General features: G+C 41.7%; 1 protein-coding gene across 1 annotated transcript in view; it reads left to right on the forward strand.

Moving 5' to 3' along the window:
• LRRC8C (leucine rich repeat containing 8 VRAC subunit C) overlaps nt 1–23,769 on the forward strand; it is a 79,963-nt gene that overhangs the window by 43,091 nt on the left and 13,103 nt on the right. The window contains exon 2 of the mRNA XM_082688626.1: nt 2,962–3,103. Within this exon, the coding sequence (XP_082544752.1) occupies nt 2,966–3,103 (138 nt within the window). The 5' untranslated portion in view covers nt 2,962–2,965. The remainder of the gene's footprint in view (nt 1–2,961; nt 3,104–23,769) is intronic.

Genomic DNA, 23,769 nt, shown 5'->3' on the forward strand with positions numbered 1-23,769 from the left:
CTAACGACCCATCTTAATTAGGCTGTGCCAGTATTAGGAGGCAGTGCATAATACTTAAGTTTCTTAGAATCCTTAGTTTGTCTAATCACCACTGGAAGTTTGAATTTCATTTCAGGCAGCAAATAGTATCAGTGACTTTTCTTGAAGTATTAGCCTCACTTTATTCATTTCAATGAATTATCTTCAGACATACTAAAGTCTGAAAAACCAGTTATTTTATTCAAATAAAAGTGGCGTACTATGATAAAGTAGCTAATTCAGCTTTCAATTCAAATAAGGACTTTTCTTTGAGACAACCATTGTACTGTGGAATGCAGGAGAAATGCTTTACGTATTCTTCTCCATCATATAGTGCATTAATACAACATGTAGTCATGGGTTGTGAGTTATTAAAATAATTTTTATTAGGTCAATAAGGACATTAAATGAAACTGGTATTTTTTTCAAAGTTGTAAGTATATGCCAATGAAGAATACAATCACTACAGTATAGTCTGAAATCTCTACCTTGATTCATGCTAAGGTGCCTTACCCACCATTGCTTTTGCACCACGAGTTAAAAGAGGCAAAAACAAAAACAAAAACAAAACTTAACATTAAATAGTTTTGACTGTGTGGACTCCCTGTAGGGTTTAGGCCACTAAACCATGAACCACACTTCGAGAAGCTTTGAGGTAGAGGCTTACTGTTCTTTTCTCTATCTGCAGCCCTCATTAAAAAAGCAAACCCTGGGCACTCAAAATAAGCGAGTTTCTTTGAGTCCTTGGCCAGGTTGCCTTCACAGGCGTTAGTCTCTTAATATGGAAAATAATGACAAGATAAGCCCAGGTCCCCCTAAGTATACAGGCACTTACTGTGAAGGAAACAACCAAAAAATCCGTCTGAGAACGTAGACCAGAGCACCAGTGCCGTCCTTGTTAGCGTTGCCACAGCGGCTAGATCGGCTCACCCCAGAACTGATTTGGAAGAGCACTGCTCCACGCACAAGCATCGGAATTCACGTATTCGACAATACTGGTTTAGGGCCTCCTCCTGTTTGCCAGGTACTGTGGTAAGTGATGGGAAAGAAAAATAAAATAAGACAGCAGCTTCTGAAGCAGAACTCAGAAGCTAAGATGAGTGAGAGCCTCTGTGACTGCCCCTGAAACCTTCAGGACTAGGAAACATTTGGGGCAGTGAGGTTGTAATGATTCACTGAGAAGCAAAGAGGTCATAAAGTGTCGGGATATCAAACTTTGGACTAGTCTGAAATGTCAAAGACTCGAGGAATCTGCAAAGTTCTTTATTTAGCTTGTGCGGCTTGCCGGCAACATATGTTTTGAGAACATACATGCTTGATTTATAGGATCTTCCTTCAAGAAGCTTGCAGTCTAGTGTTAGTAACAGAATGGAGTTAGGCAAGTTGGGTTTCGATAAAATGAGAAAATCATTTAAAAAAAAAAGTCAAGGGGTGCCTGGGTGGCTCAGTGGGTTAAAGCCTCTGCCTTCAGCTCAGGTCCCAGGGTCCTGGGATCGAGCCCCGCATCTGGCTCTCTGCTCAGCAGGGAGCCTGCATCCCCCATCTCTCTCTGTCTGCCTCTCTGCCTACCTGTGATCTCTGTCTGTCAAATGAATAAATAAAATCTTTAAAAAAAAAAAAAAGTCAAATCAGATGCTACACAGATGTCAAGGTGGTAGGTCGTAGGTGAGAGTGGTACTGGGCAGTTGAAATTTTCAACCTTGTGTTAAGGCACAAATCCAAAAAGAAGATGTATCTCTGCTTAAGGAAGTCAGCTAAAGCAACAAGACAGAATGGGTAACATAGTAGTTTCCAAAGATAAACCACCGATGAACTCCAAGAGGCTTGGCTTGACTTGGCTTGGGACTGTTTGCTGTATAGCTGTTAATTCAGTATTCAGGAAGGAAAGATCCAAAACGCAAGCAGAGCTTGGGAAATCGGTTGCCAATGTAGCCTTGCCCTTGCTCTTTAATGAGGACTGAGTAACAAGGACAGATGCAGAGAGCTAGATTATTGGTTCCAAAGGAGCCAAACAGGAGAGAAATGTTCTTTTGTCTCTCATTGGCTACCCTTATTTGTTACCATAAGAAAAGAACATTCCTTCTCACAGTAGCAGGATGATAAACTTCAAGTCCCGGATCACGGTAAAGGCAGTGGGGCTGAGCCGTGAGAAAGTACAACACAGACTAGAAGAGGATGGGCGTCTTTCCCCTTCTCCCCCAGAGCCTCAGGTGCTCTTATTCTTTTATCTTCTGTTATTTCGCTAGAGATAGATATTTCTGGGAGCAACTGATTTCTCATAGGAGAAAATCAGGATGAATTTGAGGTTCATGGTGAAAGATGAGAATACAGAAAATAGAGAAAAGAAGTCAAAAACATAGGGACAAAAATGGGAGGCAAGAAAAAATGAAATCCTTTCCAAAGTATCCCCTTGCCCTACAGCAACCACCACCAGGGAGATCTTCCCTCTTACATGACAAGGACCATGTGGCAAAGTGCTTAGCCTTCCCAGGGAGCAAGCGCTTTTCTTTTACAAGGAGAGATCAGTAAATAACACAAACCAGTGCTGAGATTGCACGTAAGAGTTTAATCAGCAACCCAGGATGGTAAGGTAAATAACAGAAACATTTCAAAGGTGGGGCTCTTTTCCCTCTAGCACCTTCCCTTTTTGTTTAGGGGGAGGGAGAGTCCAGGAAATAATGCTCTGCTCTGGCCACGGTCTCTCCGATCCACATGCAGCCAAAGGGAACCCACTTATGGGATAATAGTCACTAAAGGACTTGCCTTTTCCATGAGGAAACCATGCTACCGGTGGTTTGTTTGTTGGCTTAATAAAACACTCAGACGCCATCACAACTCCTGGACAGATGCAGACTGTTTCTCACGGTTGAAGCGGCATCTCCAAGGCTGTCAATGCAGTGTGTTGCACGAAGATGAACTAACACACAACCTCTCCTTTCTCAGAACCATGATTCCGGTGACAGAGTTCCGGCAGTTCTCTGAGCAGCAGCCTGCCTTCCGGGTGCTGAAACCATGGTGGGACGTGTTTACCGACTACCTTTCGGTGGCTATGCTGATGATCGGTGTGTTCGGATGTACTCTCCAGGTAGGTGCCTAGACTTGGGTCCCAGCGGAAGCCAGAGCAAGACGCTCAGCTATCGAAACCTCTAAAAAGCACTGGCAGTGTGATTTTGAACCATGTAAGTACTAGTTGCTCTTCTCTACCTGTGTATGGTATTTGTAGTCACAGCAGGAAGCCCAAAACACATATTTACTGAATGTTCCTAATAAGGTAAATAGGGTACTTGTAAGATTTCACTGAGCCCAGATAGCCGTTGCCTGTGGTCAAGTAATACTTGATGCCACTGACATCAAAGGGAATCCCTTATCTTTCAGCGTTGGCTTTACAGGAAAATATAGTATGTACAGCCACAGTGTCATTTATATTGCCTGAATGGAAGCTTTTTCTTTACCTCTTATACTAATTCCTGATAGGATTTTCTGAAAGAACTAGCATTTTGAGAAGATAAAATTATTTCACCTAATGTTTAATTATTTTCAAAATATGTATTTACTTACTTATTTTAGAGAGAAGAGAGAGAATGTGCACATCTGTGCATGTGTGGTCAGGGGAAGGAGAAAGGGAGAGGGAGAGAATCCCAAATAGGCTCCATGCTCAGTGCAGACCCTGATGTGGGGCTCGATCTCATGGCCCTGAGATCATGATCTGAGCCAAAATCAAGGTAGATGCTTAACTGACTGAGCCACCCAGGCACCATCCCCCAGATTTATTTCTGAATTAGAATGTAACCCAATCAAAATTTATTCTGTGTAGATGCTATATATTCATATATTGAATCCAGATGCTTTTGCTTACCTGTTATGTGCCAGGCACTATACTTTAAGGAGATGCACACACACACATATACATGCACACACACAGTTAATGTCTCAGGTAAAACTAAATAAACCAGCAGTTAAGTGTTATACTATGGTAGAGGGATAAAAAGCAGTAAGGGATTACAGAGATGGGGCACTGGGCTTGGAGAAAAGAGAAAAGGGGATGATTATATTAAAACTTGGAAAACCAGGGAGCATGGATGGCTCAGTCAGGTAAGCATCTGCCTTCAGCTCAGGTCTTGATCCCAGAGTCCTGGGGTCAAGCCCCACATTGGGCTCCCTGCTCAGCAGGGAGTCTGCTTCTCCCTCTCTTTCCTGCTCTTTCTTGCTCACTCTCAAGTAAATGGATAAAATCTTTAAAAAAAAAACCTTGGAGAATCAGCAGTAGTCAGGGGGAGGGAACTAGGGGTGGAAAAAGGTGCCAAGAAGGACAAAGAAAGTTCTAAGTCGTGGATGTGGGGAAGAACGTGATTTCTTTGGGAAATTGTCAGTAGGACTGACACCTGTTGGGTGTCAGGAGTGTGAGAGTTGAAGCTATCTATGCCTTGGAATCACCCAGGAGAATGTGGCAGGTGACATGATGTCAGAAGTATCAAAGCAAGAGTGAAGGAAAAAGGGGTGCCCCTGCTGGAGACTGAGAAGGGGCAGCCACACAGATACATGGAAACCAGGAGAGAGGAGGGGCTCAAAAGTCAGGAAGATCATGATGGTAGGCATACAGCTAACTCATGGACTAAGGAGAGAAAAGTGGCACATAGGTCATTCGAAATCATAGTTTGAGTGGTTGGAAAAGTGAATGGAAATTAAAGACTGTGAGGTAGATGTGACTTTCAAGTAGATTAGCTGAGAGGAAGATAAACTTGGAAGAAAGGAAAATAACTAGAAATGGTGCAGAATAGAAATAAAGGTCTTTTAAGTGTTGACTTTTAAGAGGTGTCTGGGTGGCTCAGTTGGTTAAGAAACCAACTCTTGATTTTGGCTCAGGTCATGATCTCAGGGTCATGAACTAAAGCCCTCATCAGGCTCTGTGCTAGGTGTGGAGCCTGCTTAGCATTCTTTCTCTCCCTTTCCTTCTGCCCCGCCCCCTCCTCCGCCAACCTCTTTTTAAAAAAAGTTGATTTCAATAATAGTTACCACATAGGGTTTCCCAAGTGTCAGGAGAGTTTCTGAATACTTCATACATATTTTAACTCATTTCATCCTCATGGCAACTGTAAGATGTAGGCACTATTATTATACTCATTTCCAGTGAGATAACAAAGGCTCAGAGAGCTTAGGGAAACCTCCAAGGTAAATGGCAAAAACCCAGGCAGTTAAGCCCCAAAGTCTCTGCTTTTAATCTCTAAGCCCATGCTGCTTTTTATTTGTAGCCTGAAAACATTTTGCCCTTCCTCTGCCCCGCAAAAAGGATGCCAGTGAAAAACTAGAACTTGAGAGAAAGAACATATGTTCACTAGTAAATAAATGGTTGTTGAAAAAACCACGGTGTCCCAGGCACTGTCCTAGGTGCTCAGAATTACCAAGGCAGGAGGAAAAAGTAAAAGACAAATATCCCTGCCTTATGGAGTTTAAATTCTGTGGAAATGCCAATAAGAAAAACCAGTTAGTGGATTATATGTTAGAATATTAGAAAATTATATTATATTATTTTATATTATATCATATCATATTATATTATTATAATATTATATATTAGAAGGTAATAAGGACAGTGGAAAAGAAACGAGAGTATATGAGGATGGTCTCAGCAGGTGACGTTAGGAGTTGCATTTCTCAAGCAGGAAGCCTTCATTGGGAAGGTGACGTAGGATAAAGGAACTGGAGGAAGTGAAGGAGGAAGCTGGGCCAATGTCCAGGGAGGAGCCTCCCCAGAAGAGGGAAGAGCAAAAACAAGAGACGCGTGGACAAAGTGTTCACAGATCCCTTCCCCTTCTCCAGGAGAATTTGACATTTGACTTTCTCAACTTTCTAGCTCTGTTTCCTTGGAGACCTGATGAAAGTAGAATGTTAGCCATGTTACTAGGCAACGGTGCTGATGGTAGAAATGACTGCTGTTTGGTCAATTGCGGCTGGGCTGGAAGAATGACAGATGCCTGGGAGGAAGCCACACCATGGGACTCTGTGACTGTGTGGACACCTATAACTGGGCAGGCACATCCCTTGATGCACGGAAAGGGTATCTATTGAGTTATAACAGGTTATCAGTCCCTTTGGAGCATAAGGCTTTTAAAACAGGGTAAAGGCAGACCCCCACCTCCAGCGGATCTCTTTTCCTTATGCCTGAGATGATCTGGGGAGGAAGGGCTTGCAGTGAGGTCCTGGGCAGGGTGTGGACCATACACAGATATGAAGGTTCTTCCAAAGGTAGGAAGCCTGATGTTGCTTTGCCAGCAAGCTGTGACTTTCATCCTGGATCTTGCTAGGTGATTCCACAGCCAGATGAGTGTTAGGCTCATCTTAGAGTCTGAATGTTGAGATGAACCTAGAAAGACCCCTGTTGACATTCCAGGCCTGAAGTAGGGGTGTCTGTGGAATGCTGGAGGAAGAGCCGTGAAGCCAGGGTCTAGAGCAGAGGGAGGGAGGGGCAGGGTAGAAGAATAAGGCCTGAGAGGCCCCAGCTGTGGTTCACGTAGGACCTTGTTGTCCCCTATGAAGGGTTAGGCCTTGCTCAGAGTGAGATGGGATATGTTTGGAGGTTCAAGCAGAAGGTTGTCAGATTCTGCCTTGTGTTTCAACAAGACCACTCTAGCTATTAAGAACACAGTATAAGGGGCAAGGGTGGAAGCCAGGGGATTATTTAGAAGGCCAGAGCAGTAATTCAGGCAGGACAAGAATCCGATGGCTTGTACAAGGATTGAAGCTGTGGTTCTGGATACATTTTGAAGGATAAGCACTAAGATTTGATGGAAGATGGAATGTGATATATGAGAGAGAAAAAAAATCATGACTGTAAGGGCTGAGCATCTGAGAAAAGTTTGTTTTTGAGCATAACTAGATATCCATAACTAGATTTCCTATAAGACCAAGGAGTTCAGGGTGGGTGAAGAAGGATAGTCCTCTTCACAAAGAAGGAGGTGATGGATTCTGGTCCAGGTCGCAGGATAACCCTTGACTTGGGGAGAGGGGCTGTCTTCCACCCGATCTATGAGGAATGGACGGCTACAGATGCGTTTTGTGGGGGGAGAGTGAGAGAGAGGCTTAGGAAAATGAAAGTCTATGCCTCATGGCTTCTGTGAGGTAGAAAGTGACACATCTGCAGGGACCTGGTGAGGTCAGGGGGGTGGCGGCATGTGGCAACAAGGAAGGCATGGAGTAGGGTCCTCCAGGAGAAGGGCAAATATTTCAAGTGGCCGGTTTGGGAAGTTGAGAGGGAGGTGACATGGCCAGGAGGACTCCCATCTGTTTTACTTTATTACTATGTCACTGCGCCTGGCCCGGCCACAAGACCTACTTACAGCGTGCAGGAATCGTTTCTCTCACCTGTGTCCCCATGGCAGGGTGAAATGCATGAAAGAGAAATCACACAGAGGGTCTATAAAACTAGTAGTTTGGGGCACCGGGGTGGCTCAGTTGGTTAAGTGTCTGCCTTCGGTTCAGGTCATGATCCCACGGTCCTGGGATCCAGCCCCACATCGGGCCCCCTGCTCAGTGGGAAGCCTGCTTCTTTCTCTCCCACACCCCCTGCTTGTGCTCTCTCAAATAAATAAAATCTTTTTTTTTTTTTTTTTTTTTGGTCATTACTGTTTATTTTCTTTTTTTTTTTTTTAACTTTTTATTTTTTATAAACATATATTTTTATCCCCAGGGGTACAGGTCTGTGAATCACCAGGTTTACACACTTCACAGCACTCACCAAAGCACATACCCTCCCCAATGTCCATAATCCCACCCCCTTCTCCCAAACCCCCTCCCCCCAGCAACCCTCAGTTTGTTTTGTGAGATTAAGAGTCACTTATGGTTTGTCTCCCTCCCAATCCCATCTTGTTTCATTGATTCTTCTCCTACCCACTTAAGCCTCCATGTTGCATCACCACTTCCTCATATCAGGGAGATCATATGATAGTTGTCTTTCTCTGCTTGACTTATCATGCTTAGCGAAATAAGTCAAATAAATAAAATCTTAAACAAACAAACAAACAAAAAAAACTATTAGTTTACTTGGAACAACATGAAAACAAGAGCATGAACCCATGAAAATGTCTATAGTGAACATCATTTAAGAAGCGTGCCCATAGGGGCACCTGGGTGGCTTAGTTGTTAAGCATCTGCCTTTGGCTCAGGTCATGATCCCAGCATCCTGGGATCGAGCCCCACATCGGGATCCCTGCTCGGCAGGAAGCCTGCTTCTCCCTCTCCCACTCCCCCTGCTTGTATTCCCTCCCTTACACTCTCTCTCCCTCTCTGTGTCAAATAAATCTTCAAAAAAAAAAAAAAAAAAAGAAAAGAAAAAAGAAGTGTACCCATAGGCCCATAGGGGGGGCTCAGAAGGGATAAGCGAAGAAGTACAAGCGAGTTCAAGCATGACTTGGTCATCTCTTCCTGTGCCGCAATCACAGTCATCTTCTTGGAGCACAGCCCTGTCATGTCTCACTATTGTGCAGTGGCTCTTGGTGCTCCCCAAGGAGCACCCCACCCAGCGCCACCACCACGCCTCAGAGAGTGACCTACCCTTGGCCCTTCACTCACAGGCCTGTTTCTTCCTCACAGCCTTCAAAAGAAAACAGACCTCAGTTAACTAGATCCAGGGAGTATAGTCTGAGATGTCAAGGCTCTAAACAATGGGTAATGCCTCAAAGGAAGATTGCGTCAGAATATGAAGGCTTCCAGGCTGCAGATTCAGACAGAGTAGACCATTCAATCCAACAAACATCCCTACATACCCACAATATGCCAAGCATGGTGTGGGGTGCTAGGCATTGGAAGAGAACTACAGAACAGCCCCTGCCCTCAGTGCTCAGAATCTAGAGACCAGAGAATATCTATGTACTTCGGCTCTTTAGAGGGAAACTGTAGAGGTGGATTAGTCCCATTTTTCGGATGAGAATTTTCATCTGAAAGGTTAGGTAATCTGTCCCAAAGCCAAAAGGAATGCAGCGGACATTCAGATCTCCTGCTGATTCACCCCTGTGCACTTGCACAAATCACAGGGCCAAATACTACTTGTAAAACAGGATCTTCAGTATAAAAACAAGTACAAAACGACTAAAAGGGAAAATCGAAAGAAAGAATGAATTTCCCCAATTCCTTCTTAGATTTTCTAAAAGATTATTCACTGTACACCCGCCGTAAAAAAAGAATAACTTTCAATCTATAGTAAACATTGAAGAAACAAAAAAAATAAAATATGGTACAAATTACCTAAGAAAGTAAGAACATCCCATATAGCCGCATTACAAAAGAAAGTAATGTTCCTTAGGGGAAGAATTTGAGCTCTTATTTTAGTTCTCCTGTAATCCTCTGAAATTGGCTTAATGATTGGTAATTTCATAAACAAAAGCTTCTCTGTGAAACTAAAATTCCTTTCCCAATCCAAGGCAATAGTTTAAATACTTAAATAGGGGTGCTTGGGTGGCTCAGTCCTTGTCTGCTTTCGGCTCAGGTCATGATCCTGGGTTTCTGGAATCGAGCCCCGCATCAGGCTCCCTGCTCAGTGGGAAGCCGGCTAAGTGAGAATCCCTCTGCTACTCCCCCTGCTTGTTTCCTTTCTTGCCGTCTCTCTCTCTGTCAAATAAATAAATAAAATCTTAAAAAATAAATAAATACTTAATCATTAAAATCATATCATAAAATAGGTTTTTATGCCTTGGGTTTCCCTTTGTAAAATGAAAATGTGATCTTTCTTTCTGATCTTATTTACAAAACAAGTTATTCCTATTGTTCAAACACATAACAAAGCAAATCTAAGGTAGGGTTACAAGAACACTCAGTGGTGATAAAACAGCAGTCTGATAGCTTTTTGACTTTTTGAAATGGCTTCTTCCAATAGCAAGTAAAACTTGATTGTTTATTCCTAAAATACTGTGTTCAGCGGTGCCTGGGTGGCTCAGTTGGTTGTGGGTCTGGCCCTTGGTTTCAGCTCAGGTCTTGATCTCAAGATCAGTCATGGGATCAAGCCGCACTCAGCTGGGAGCTTAGCATGGAATATGCTTGGGATTCTGTCTCTTCCTCTCCCAACCTGCCTCTTCCCTGTGCATGTATACTCTCTCTCTCTCATTAAAATAAATAAATAAAATCTTTAAAAAATACATTGTGTTCATAGAGGTTTAACACTTTGCATTCTGAGACTACTGGGGAAAGGAGGAAGTTGTTACCTATGAATCAGTTGTTATCAGTGCCCTTTTTTTTTTTTTTTTTTTTTTTTTTGCCCTGGTGTAAAGGGTTACAGTCAACATGCGGGTCTTACTCTTTGGACAAATATTTGTCCATTTCCAAGCAAGTAGCTATTTTCAAGACTGCCATGCAATAAGAGCACATATAAAAAGCATTCCTTAGATTGCATCAGTGCACATTAGAAGCAAATGTAAACTCATTGTAAACCAGGAGACTGTACGTATCCTATTCCTGCACAGTCACACACCCTTGAGGACCAATCGTGTAAACACCCAACTTTGTGCTATAAACAACACTATTCAAGACTCAACACACTCAATAAAATGGAACAAATCCTGAAAGGTCAACACATTGCTTCCTGGAAAAATAAGATTGCTTTAGATCTCTGCTCCGTGACTCCAGGTTATCTTATTATGACCAAATCCAAAACAGCCCACAGGCAGGCTGTTACCAAATATAGAGTTAGTAGTTAGAAACCAGAAACAGGAACTGGACGAAACAAGCCCCCTGGAAGTCCAAAGGGACTGCATTGTGACTGTTACACAAGAAAGACATTTCCTGCTTTCTGAATTAGGAAAGAAAGCCAAGAGAATGATTTCAGTGACTTGAGAGCACCTACCAAAAACTCCTTGGGGATGTAATCCAATACTCGGGCTTAGTCTGGCCAGCAGGGTCACCCTGGAGAAGAGTTTGGGACATCAGAGTTTGTTGGTCAGAGTTGATCCCCACCTTGATTTTTGGTGCTTATTGAAGGTAACTTCTGCTTCTCTGAGAGCCATCAGTGTCAGCTTCACAGCAAATGGCCTGCAGGTGAAGAGACTCACAGACGGTTCCCTGGAAAGTAGAGGTGAAAAAATGAGAGATTCCAGAATGATTTTGGAGGAGTTCATTTTGATCACATGCCCTGAATTCCAGCTTCTGTCTCCTTCCCCCACCCTCTGCCCCATCCTGCCTGGATTTCTAAGCCAAAGGCAGAGGCTTAACCCACTGAGCCACCCAGGCACCCCATGTCTTTCGTCAAATTTGAATTTAGAGATGGAGAGTCAGAAACTCCTACTTAGATTAACCTCATGTCTTAGGTGAGACTCAGAATTTTGATGAAAGAGCAGATGGCCCCAGTGGGGAGCCTGAAAATGAAGCCCTGATCTAAGATCTGTTTTATAAAGTTTCTGTGTACCTTCATATCACCATTCTACTTTAGGTCTTTGAGGGATGTAAAACAAATCATCTGATGATGAAAATAATTTTAAAGAGCAACCTTTCCCACCTCTCTAGGATGGTGGTGGGTGCTGTAAGGGAAACACTCTTTCAAAGTCCTTGTTGCATCTAAGTAACTAAGTTTGGACTTCCTTGTTAATGCTGGTTTATTCAAACTGATACTTTTGGTCTTCCCTAGAACTTAACTCTTGTCATCTATCACCTTGACAATTTAATGTGCAGTGAATTCCTGGCCATGAGAATAATATATGAGTGCCTTTCACCTCATCCTCTTGAGTTTAACATGGGCATGAATTTAAATGCTTTTCTTAGATCATCTGGTGCTGTCCAGTGCCAGTTAATGAATGAAGAACATTTCCTTTTATCTTACTAGTATGGATTGTTATGATCATGTTACCTATTGATGGTTTACTAATGCATCTTTTCCCTCAAATAACATAGCACTGATAGACTTTAGGGGTGTGTGTGTATGTGTGTGTGTGTGTGTGTGTGTGCGCGTGTGTGTGTGCGCGTGTGTTTGTTTCTATAAGAAACAAATGAGATTTACCATATATTTAGTCTCTGTTGTTCATCCTGAGTTATAAGTCACCAAGACCTGTGTTTAAAGGCCTCTGTCAAGTAGGTTTGCTCTGATATGAAGGGCATGATCTTGTGTTTCTACTCAGGGCACTGCACTTGGAGACCCTCTCTAGTCCTCTAATTCTATCAGCCAAATAGACCCACTAGTCCTCCTTTGTTTTCACTTGGTTTCTCTCGAAGTCCCCTCTTTCCCATTTCACTGAGGACACTGACAGCATCTGGGTCCTCTCATCCACACAGGGACTCTGAGGTAAACATTTGGCTAACACCGGGACTACATTTTAATTCTAAGGTTAGTAAATTTCTAGGTTATATCTGGAGTCTTCTGCTTAATATAAAGAGTGCTATTCTTTCTTCCTCCACTGTACTGTTTGTCTGTATAAACACTTGCATTTTTGTTATGTTTATAATTTCTGTTGTTTTGGAACACCTAGCCTTAGTATAGTTTTAAAAAAAAATTAACCCAGTATTGTTTTGTGTTCATTGTTAAAAATATGTAATAAAACACTACCAACTAGAAGATACATACCAACGAGAAGATTTAACAAAAAATAAGATACCATTCAAAATAGCCACTATCACATGTAGAGGAATTAAGCTAGCCAAGAATGCACAGGAACTTCACAGAAAACTTTAAAATGTCTAGTGAATGACATATAAGACAATTCAAATTAATGGAGAAATATTATATGTCCTCAGATAGTACAGAATTGATATTGCAAAGAGTCCAGTCCCCACAAATTGTTTTATAAATTTAAAGCAATATTAATAAAATTCTAATTTGATTTTTTTTAGACACTTGATAAATTTATACCAAAGTTTATAACACAAGTGCTCACTTAATAGTAGTGACGGGGAATAGAATGGCTTAAAGGAAGAAAAAGAAAGAAAGAGAGGAGGAATAGAGGAAGGAAGAGGCACTGTAGGAATGAGAATTACTATGCACGGAGGAATATGGATAATTCAGCCCTCTATCCTTGAGCCTCCCCTCTCCCTGTCCCCCTCCACACACACCACCCCAACAATATGAACTAATTTATTTAATTATTCTTTATAGAGTCAAGTGCTCCATTTAAATCTTATCCTTTTTTTCAGTTATAAACTTCTAAATCTCTGTGCAAATATTTCCGTTGTATTTTACAAGCTGGAAATTTCTTTTTTCTTTTCCAAGCTGGAAATTTCTTAACTCCAAATTCCACAAGTAGAAGAGTCATTAGCTGTAAGACTCATCATACTTTTGTTTCAAAGGCAAAAATCTGCTGGAAGAAATACCTCTAAGTGATCTAAACTCCATAAGGTCATGCCTCATGTCAAGTTTATCCTCTAGCCCCAGGGCCAAGGGTAATAGCACATTGGTGTAAGTACTCACGAGAAACCATTCTGTGGAATGAAGGGATGAGTGAACAAGGAAGAGTAGATAACACAGTTTTTGCCAAGTGGTAAGGTACAGTGAGACTCTAACAGCTGTAGAAAGGGGCTGAGAGCTTTGAATCCCAAAGATAGGTCTATCCATTTGTGGGTATCTCACACCATAACTTCAGAGACTGTGACCAATGCAAGAGAGAAACCCACACCCCCTGAGGCCTGGTGGAAGGTATGCTTGGCCTAAAGTTGAGAAGATTGATGGGAGCATGAGAATAGACAGCAAATGAAAGTTGAAATGTCTTAAACTTAGGCGCTGTGTCCTAGAACACCAAATAGAACTAATAACAAGTTTTAGGAAGAAAGATTTTGGCTCAGTACCAACCCAGACTCTCAAAAAGTCTAGAACTTTCTGAAAATGGCATGTAAAATAGTGAGTTTTCTTTCCTTGGAGATGACCTTCCACATGGCCTAAGAATCAGTGTGTCATGCAAACAATGTTCCTTTGTTCTCTGTAATAAACAGTGCTAAGCAGTGAGGTCAGGTAGTGATAAAAAATGACAAGTCTCTGGTAAAAAAAAATAATCAACTTAAAATACATTAGGTAGAAGTGCTTTGTGAAAAGTAAAGCCCAGGGGTGCCTGGGAGGCTCAGCAGGTTAAAGCCTCTGCCTTTGGCTCATGTCATGATCCCCGGGCCCTGGGATCAAGCCCCACATTGGGCTCTCTGCTCATCAGGGAGCCTGCTTCCACCCCCCCCACCACCACCATCAACCCCTGCCTGCCTCTGCCTACTTATCTCTGTCTAACAAATAAATAAATAAAAATCTTATAAAAAAATAAAAATAAATTTTTAAAATTCCAAAAATAAAAAAAATAAATAAAGCCCTATAAGGAGAGAGAGTGACAAGCCTTCTACTGTAAAAAGGGTGGTCAAGGAAGTCCTCTCTGAAAAGGTGACATCTGAGCAGAATTAAAGGAACTGAAAGAGGGAGGGCTGTGGGTATCTAGAGGAAGAGAATGCTAACAATAAAACAGAAGAGGCCAGTGTGCCAGGTCCAGAGGGAGCATAAGGGAGTGCTGCCCCTTGCAATTTTTCTTATTTGCATCCTTTTCATCGGGTTTGACATCAGCATTAACCTACCTTGAGCATCACCACCAGTACTTGGGAGCACTGCGCTCCCACAAATATCAGAGGTCTCAGAGTGAAGCTTTCAGATTTAAGTCTGACTCATGAGATTTAGGACAAAGAACTTAATCCTACAGCTTTGGGGACCTAGGACCTTATGAATTGCCAAAGCAATTAGCATGACCCTTGGTCGACACTTTAGCCAGAGTGCGTGGCAGAAAATGTCAAGAGCATACCTCATTGTTCCTACAAGTCCTGAAGTTGCGAAAAGGCAGAATGTGTGTCTGATTCATCTTTGTGCCCACCTGCTTGTCTCAGACTTGCCACGGACTCAAGAAATGTGTGGGGTAGATGCATTAATATGCTTCAGCAGCCCGAAGAATTCAGTGACTGTCTTAATAAAAACAATTGTATGAATGTGCAGCTTAAAACTGAATCATAAACTGACAGAGGAAAACTTGTATGGGGTAATTAATGAGGAGGAAATAAAAATCACATCTTCCCCCAAAAGTAGAAAAAGCAGCCAGTAGCAAGTAATCTTCCTTTGGAAATATCAGAGATTAAATGCAGCCTTCTAGGACTAGGTAAGCACGGAGGAAGCATCATTCTTAGAATAATCAGCATGGGGCGCCTGGGTGGCTCAGTGGGTTAAGCCTCTGCCTTCGGCTCAGGTCATGATCCCAGGGTCCTGAAATCGAGCCCCACATTGGGCTCTCTCTTTGGCAGGGAGCCTGCTAATCCCTCTCTCTCTGCCTGCCTCTCCGCCTACTTGTGATCTCCCTCTCTCTCTCTGTCAAATAAACAAATAAAATCTTTGGGAAAAAAAAAATAATAATCAGCATAAGCCTAGTGACAAAGAAGTGAGATAGGCCCTATGTTTGAGCAACAGACTTGGAAAAACAAGTTGTTTGAAGATGTATTATAGTAATGTGCTACAAATCAATACAACCTGACTAATATGTGGTTATATGCCCTCGTGTGCTGGAAAAGTACAGCCAAAATTTGTGTAGGAAAAAAATCATGCTCTTTTAGCAAAGAAACTTCAGAAATTGAGGTACCTACACAGAAGAAGTTATAAAGTCAGCTCTGCGAGACCAGTGGGATATATTGTACAGAACTGAGAATTTGTTATGTTTTGACCATATGTGGTTATCTTATAATAAAATCGTAGTTGACTGCTGTGGTGAAAACCAGGTTTTTCTTATCCAGACAGTTGCCCATTTATTCAGATGTTGTGCAGAGAAGTATACTGCCAACATCCCGAAGTAAACCATATTGTGGGTACTGATTAAGTTCTAGAACAGTATTAATACTTGATCTTGTACCCAGAGATGGGATTTTATGAGCTTCCCTAGAAGTCTGAAAACCTCCATGTTGTTTTGTAGGAAAATGATTTCTTCATTCTAAACAACCAGTTTTCAAATGGACTTTTCAGGGCGTTTTTTGTTTTTGTTTTTTTAATGTTCATTAACTCTTTAGTATACTTTAGTCTTTCAGGGATTTTTAAAAATTAACTTAAAATTTAGTGGTTCTTGAGTAATGGTCATACTTTCATAATAGTTGGTTATTTTATTATCTAAAGTTTGTAGTCCTGAACTAATTAAATTTTCTTAAAAAATAAACAGCAGAATTTCAGAATTGGCAGGGAATTGAGGTGATTTACTATAGGTTCCCACCCAATAGACAAATCTCTTCTATAACATCCTTGACAGATTAATATAGAGTTTCTATTTGAGTATATGTGGTGATAGGGAGAAGTATTCTGTTCAATGAAATTTTTGCAAATTTCAACAATATCAGTATGTATTTATTGAATGGTGACTAGGTGCCGAGGACTATGTTTGGCTTTATGGGGAAAACAAAATAATTAAGGGTCCATCTCTGCTCCAGGGAGCTTAACGAATAGTTAGAAAGGCAAAATAACATGTTCTTTCATTCATTATACCATTTTATTTTACACGCTCTGTTATATGCTAAGTTCTAACAACACAAAACTTGGTCTTGGCTCTGAAGCTGTTTGCACTGTTACAAAGATAAACATTCATATATATCCATCTAAAGTGTAAGATAATTGTAGCATGTGTGTACATTCATGCTCACATGTGGTCATGTTTCAATGACCATTGTTTGCAATGACTACAAATGATGGAGAACAGTTAAGTCTACCTGGGGAAATCAAGTTTGTCAATACTCATTATTCGATGATTTTTAAATTACATTCCTGGGGAAGAAAGGGTTATGGTGTGTTACAAGGAATACGATTTGTGAGGCAAAGTAAAATTTAATATATGTTCACTTGGAAGATTCTATAGCAAAAGAAGACTCAGGGTTTTTTTCTTTTTTTCTTTTTTCTTTTTTTTTTTTTTTTTTAATGTTAACAGGGTATCTTCTCCCTAAAGAATAAAGAAATAAAGGCTCTTAAAATGCATAGTGACTTTTCATCATATAATAGCAAGTCCTAAACATTTTCTTTTTTTTTTTTTTTTAATGTTAACAGGGTATCTTCTCCCTGAAGAATAAAGAAATAAAGGCTCTTAAAATGCATAGTGACTTTTCATCATATAATAGCAAGTCCTAAACATTAGCTTTCTTAAGAAGTAAACTATGCTAACTGGCAATATTAGGGTCAGCTATTTTAACCCACTGAGCCACTCAGGTACCCTAGGGTCAGCTATTTTAAAATTGAGCTCCAAGCATATTAGTCCTTCAGACTGGTGAGAGTCTTTGCACTGATACTTAAAGCTAAGGCTCTGTAGCTTTAAGTTCAAACATGTTAGCTTATGTTTTGGGATAATGATGTTAACTTTTACAATATAGGTGCTATATAGAACACTTTACATTAACTGAAATTAAAATAAAAATTTAAAGGGGCCTGGGTGGCTAGTTGGGTGAGAGATGGCTTTTGGTTTCAGCTCAGGTCATGATTTCAGGGTCGTGGGATCAAGCCCTGCATCGGCCTCCGTGGTCAGTCAGCATGGAGTCTGCTCGGGATTCTCTCTCTTCTCTCCCTTGGCCCCTCCCCTGCTTGTGTGTGCTCTCTCAAATAAATAAATCTTTAGAAAATAAAAACTTAATTTAAAAAAAGAAGAAAATAAAATGTAGGTGCTACATATTGGACTCAGAAATGCTTAATGCATGATGAGAGCATGTAGAGATACCTCCTTCTGGACCACTTTTGTGTATGACGATATTGGTTAGTCACTTAATTTTATATTTTTAGAAATTCTACCCCATCAACCACAAGGCTTTTGTCTATTAAACAGACCATCAATTACATCATCATTTACCTTGTAAGAAGCCTCATGCTCACTGGAAATGCAAAACCTGAGTTGATTTTTATAATTTCAGCTACATCAAGTAAATTTAAAGAGAAAAGTAAAGTCTTTCCCGCAGATTTCAAACAGAAAATATGAATTCTCCCATAGATGGGTTTTTAGGTAAAACACATGGCTTTTCTGAACCTCAGTGTTATTAAATGAGCAGGATAGTCATCATCTTCATTTCACAATTTATTGTGAAAAAGTGGTGATAAAATAGAAATGTGTTATTTTTAGTCTCTTTAACTATATACTTCAAGTGCCTTCATCTGGTGCATTTCCTTATAGCCCAAAGTGTGATTAGCTGGGTTCTCTGCGAAGCAGATTGAGAAAGGTCTAAGATAAAGGCCAGATGCTCAATTCTTTTCTCTCCCAGAGCACCACACAGGAGCTTGGTAGACAAAGGACAGGACCAGTCAAAAGAACATTTGATGAAAGCCCAGCTCTGCCCCACCTAAAGTCACTATATCCATCTTTTGCTGAGTTAAGGCAGACCTCAGATAAGTCACAAGGCCTTCCTTTGCCTAAGCACTGAAGGCTATGTGATCTGGATGAAGAGGGGCTGAGGAGAGCTCAAAAAAGCCTCAGTATCCTCTTTCCCTGCATTTAATGTCTGCCTGCCCAGAGCGAGAAAGGCAAGGAAGAGACTGAGGAGAGAAGGGAGGGTTAGGAGAGGGGAAGAGATTGCTGATTCACTGTAAAGCCAAGGGGAGAGCTTCTCTGGTCTACCTTCCCCAGGCACTCCTTGGATACGGTCTGCTTCCAAGAGAGAGGGGGCTCCAGACCCATCATATCATACCACCTTCAAGGAAGAAAAGAGACTTCAGAGTGGTGACCCCCAGGGGCACCTGGGTGGCTCAGTCATTAAGTGTCTGCCTTAGGTTCAGGTCATGGTCTCAGGGTCCTGGGATCCAGCCCTGCACCAGGTTCCCTGCTCAGCGGGAAGCCTGCTTCTCCCTCTGCCCCTGCTTGTGTTCCCTCTCTCGCCATGTTTCTCTGTCAAATAAATAAAATCTTAAAAAAAAAGTGGAGCACCTGGGTGGCTCAGTGGGTTAAAGCCTCTGCCTTCAGCCCAGGTCATGATCCCAGGGTCCTGGGATCAAGCCCCGCATGAGGCTCTCTGCTCCGCGGGGAGCCTGCTTCTTCCTCTCTCTCTCTCCCCCTCTGCCTGCCTCTCTGCCTACCTGTGATTTCTCTCTCTCTGTCAAATAAATTAAATATTTTTAAACAATTTTAAAAAAATAAAAGTTAAAAAAAAAAAAAGTGACTCCCAAGGGAAGCTCTAAAGAAAGAATCCAAATGAACTAATCTTAAGAGCATGCCCATCTTAAGAGCACCAAGCCTCCCTACTTTTACTTTAATGCTACTGTCACTACTAGCCCCATTTCTCCTAGAAAGTAGGGAGGAACAAAGAAGAATCTTGCATTCTTCCCAGAGGTCAACTATCTAGATAAGTCAGAAAAATATCAGTAACTGAAATTCACCCTGCAAAGTAAAAGATATATTTACCTGGAAGGTGTGGCATCTTTCTTATCCAAGTTAATGATATTTCTGGAGTCCAGATAGGTTAGCTTCCAAAAAGCATGATGATTTCCTACCACCCAACAAACCTAATGACTAAGAATTGCCATCTCTTGCTTTACCTGCTAGTCTTCCGTGACGTCATAACAAGGTATAGGAATTCTCTCATAAACGGTAACCTCTGTTCCCCTTCACATAAGATTGACCACAGCCTTGACATCATTCACTTGCTGAGTACTGTAGCAATTTTTCTTGGATTATTAGAGTAAATTTCTAAAATAAATGACCATTTTTTAAAAAAATCCCTCAGTATAATTTTTTTGTTTGTATGCTTGCATTGTTTAGAATTATGCATTTTTGTGCTGGTTTACAGCACTATTGTCTGGATAGCCCAGAGGATTTATGTTTCTCTTTGGACTCTTCCAATTTCTTTCATCTTAGTCTTGTTCACACATTTATCTGTGAACTACAGGGTGTCCAGGGTAAGTCAGTTGATTGCAGAACTAGGATTTCAGTTCCTGGAGATTGTTTCAAAAAGATCTTTTCCTTCATTATTTCAAGAGCGTAACTATAAATATTTTAAATTCCACAGGCAACTGAAACAAACTCTCTCTATTGTGAACTATTTACTGTAGTTTCCTAATGTTTACCCATAGTTTCTTTTAAATCCTCTAAATTCTCTCATGTGGTTTTGACTTTGAAATGCTTTCCACTTAAATCTTAAATTGCCAAGAATCAAATAATTCACTAGTCCACTTGGCTTAGGGAAAAATGCCATGAAGCAAAAATGGTTTTGAATCTGATCCACTCCCTCATTTTTTAATTTTTTCCCTCTAATTCCTTTTGCATCCTGGTGCAGCCAACCTCAGATGGAGAAGAAAACACAATGTAGATACCACTAAGATACAGGAAATGAGAGCATCCTTGATAACCGGAAAGTCTCAGACTCACCAAAGGTTTAAAAAATTAATATTTGGGGCACTGGGTGGCTCAGTCGGTTAAGTGACCAACTCTGGATTTTGGCTCAGGGTCATGAGATCAAGCTCTGCGTTGGGGCTCTGCGCTGGGCACAGAGTCTGATTAGGATTCTCGCTCTCCTTTCCCCGTCCCCCACCACACTCACAAAATCGTACCCGTGCTCTCTCTAAAAATAGTCAATTAAAATAACGTTTATAATGTGTAGTCGTCCTCACCCTTGAAAAGTCAGTGTATTTACAGTGGTAGGAGAATCCCCTTTATTAAGGGAAGTATCAAATGTAGATGTGATTCTAAGGCAGATGTGATGGTTTCTTTCTGACTGAGGAATAAATGGATGTTGCTTTCCAATTCTGGCTCCTCTTCATGTATCTTAAATGAGTGACCACTCCGCTCCAGCTTTAGGAATCACAAGGCAGACATCATTTGGCAATTTGGAAGATGTGTGAAATGAATTGTTTCATCTCAGAGGAAGGTAGCTCGAACACATACATTTCCAGATGTTCACTGGCATCCGATTTTATAAGTGTGCGTGCTTACCATTGTGGTTTGTTTCCCTTTGGTGGGAAAATGTGTTTGCTTATTCACCTTTTATTTATTGCATACCTAATTTGTACCAGGCAGTGTTAGTTAAGGATGGAGTCAACGTTTAGAGAGCTTGCTGGTCTGGGAGGTAAAATGATGAACAATCAACCTGCTTCCTTATCTGCTATGATAGGGGGCAAACCAGGGCTTGAAAGACAGTTCAGGTTTTGTTTTTCTTGTTAAGATGTTATTTGAAAGAGAGCGTGGATGAACAAACTAGCAGTGGGAGGGGCAGAGGGAGAGGCAGAAGCAGACTCCTGACGGAGCAGGGAGCCCGACTACTGGGGGGCTCAATCCCAGAACCCTGGGATCATGACCTGAGCTGAAGGCAGCTGCCTAACCATTTAACCAACTGAGCCACCCAGGCTCCCTCTTCCTGTTCTGTTTAACTATATGTCCTTATTCTATATGGTAATAACTCCAGAAACTTTAACTTTTTCAGTGTTTAATTCTTCTCCCAGACTAATGGCATTCAAGTCCCTCGAGCACAGAAATTTCTGATAATACAGGACCGAGAAGAAGTGCTTGATGCCTGGGTTTTAGTCAGTACAGATGAACCCTATAGCAAGTGAACTATTGCTATACCTTACTACTGAGAGAACTCATGAATTCAAAAATACACATTTTAATCAATTCCTCTCTCCATTCCCTTGAATTTGGCTTTGAGCACATTGACTCTGCACATCAGAAGTGCCAAGGTATGACTTTTTTTCCTTCTTCTCCTTTTCCCGTTGCTGTCGAGGAAATGAGCCACCAATAAAAACAGACATTTTACTCAGCCTTTGTGTTTGTTAATAAACACCTTAAAATTGGGCAGTTTGCTTAAGACTGGTGTTTTCTTCTCTCTCTTCCTTGTTACTCTCTGGCTATAGGTAGACTTCCTCCGTACAGTGTCTTATTACCTGTTCATCACATAAGATTTAAGCGCCATCCTTAAAGAGAAGGCAGATGCAATGCACACGGCACACAGTGAACCGCACACCTCGCAGTTATGTGTTCCCATTTCCCCTGGAGACAGGTGCTGGTTTGTGCTGGTGAGAGGGATGCCGGGTGTGGTGCTTGGAGATGTCTGTGTCTGTGCTTCGTGGTGACTGCCCCCAAATGTACACACAAATGTACACACACCAGCCTTGCAGAGTAGGAAGACCTATGAATCAGACATTTGCTGAGAATGAACCCATTTTGGTGTTCACCACCCTAAAACCACCTTTCCTACTTTTTCAGTTCCTTCTCTTTCTCACCAAGATGTGTTTGTGTCTAAAATATTTCCACCGGGGACGCCTGGGTGGCTCAGTTGGTTAAGCAGCTGCCTTCGGCTCAGGTCATGATCCCAGCGTCCTGGGATCGAGTCCCACATCGGGCTCCTTGCTCAGCAGGGAGCCTGCTTCTCCCTCTGCCTCTGCCTGCCATTCTGTCTGCCTGTGCTCGCTCTTTCCCCCCCCTCTCTCTCTGATAAATAAATAAAATCTTTTAAAAAAAATAAAATATTTCCACCGGTTAGCCCTGAAGTGAAATCTGCATTTTCAGAGTGAATCCTGTCACTGATGGAGGCAAATATTGTCTCTTGAGAATAGGTGCTTTCTTTATCTTCCAGCACCTTGTTTCTGGGAGAGTTAAATTTGTACATTAACTGATAACTTGGAGACATGAATGTTAACTTCCTTCCCTTGTATCTCTCCCTTCTCCCGGGAGAATTGAGTCTGCCTCAGAGAGAAAGAGCCACACTCCATCTTTCCCTTCTTTTCTCTGGCTCTTCCCATGCAACTCTTTGTTCCTGCCTCTGGACCCACGAGGTTCTGACCTTAACCCTCCCATAACCTATCCAAGTCCAGTAGCTTCAAGGTCCAAGTGAAGGTGCTCCAACCCCATGAAGCCTACCCCCTCACTCCAAGCCTGAGTGCTCATTGTACTTACCACACCATTCACTTGGTGTATACATGCCTCGTTTGCACCCCTGTGTGACTTTTCATGTGACTCTATGTCTCTCCAATAGAGCCGAAGTGCTTTTAGAAGAGTAAACCTTGGTTATGCCTCCTTGATTTTGCTATGATGCTTAACATAGAGTGGATATTCAAGAAGTTCTAGCTGAGGGGCGCCCCTGGGTGGCTCAGTAGGTTAAGCCTCTACCTTCGGCTCAGGTCATGATCCTAGGGTCCTGGGGATCAAGCCCCGCATTGGGCTCTCTGCTCAGTGGGGAGCCTACTTCCTCCCCTCTCTCTCTGCCTACTTGTGATCTCTGTCAAGTAAATAAATAAAATCTTTTTAAAAAAAGAAGAAGAAGAAGAAGTTCTAGCTGATAAAGCTGAAACTACTCTATCCTTAATATCTCTGAACAAGTCCTAGGAAAGAGGTCTTTAGGATCTGTTTCTTGCTAGGTCATTGTTGGTATAGGAGAGGGGTTTTTGTTGTTGTTGTTGTTGTTGTTGTTGTTGTTGTTGTTTTTAATGTCAGATTGGGGGCAAATCTAGATGATTAGCTGTGGGATAGAACCCTTTGGAATCAGCTGTATTTGAATCTATGGGGTGGGAAAAGGACAGGGTTTATCACTTTCATACTGGCCCATCTGCCTTTTTGTGGCTATCATCTACCTGATTGTAACTAGACCATAACCAAATTATCTGGGTGGCTCAGTCAGTTAAGCATCTGCCTTTGGCTCTGGTCCAAGTCCCGCCTCAGGCTCCTTGCTCAGCAGGGAGCCTACTTCTCCTGCTGCCTGCTGCTCTCTTGCTCTATCTCTCACTCTGACAAGTAAATAAAATCTTAAAAAAATAAATAAATAAACCACTACCTCTTTAAAGAATCAACCCCAATCTAAAGAATATGCCTGGATCACAACTTAGCATGTTGAAATGACACC

This window comes from Mustela nivalis (assembly GCF_964662115.1).
Source record: "Mustela nivalis genome assembly, chromosome: 10".
NCBI classification, from domain to species: domain Eukaryota; kingdom Metazoa; phylum Chordata; class Mammalia; order Carnivora; family Mustelidae; genus Mustela; species Mustela nivalis.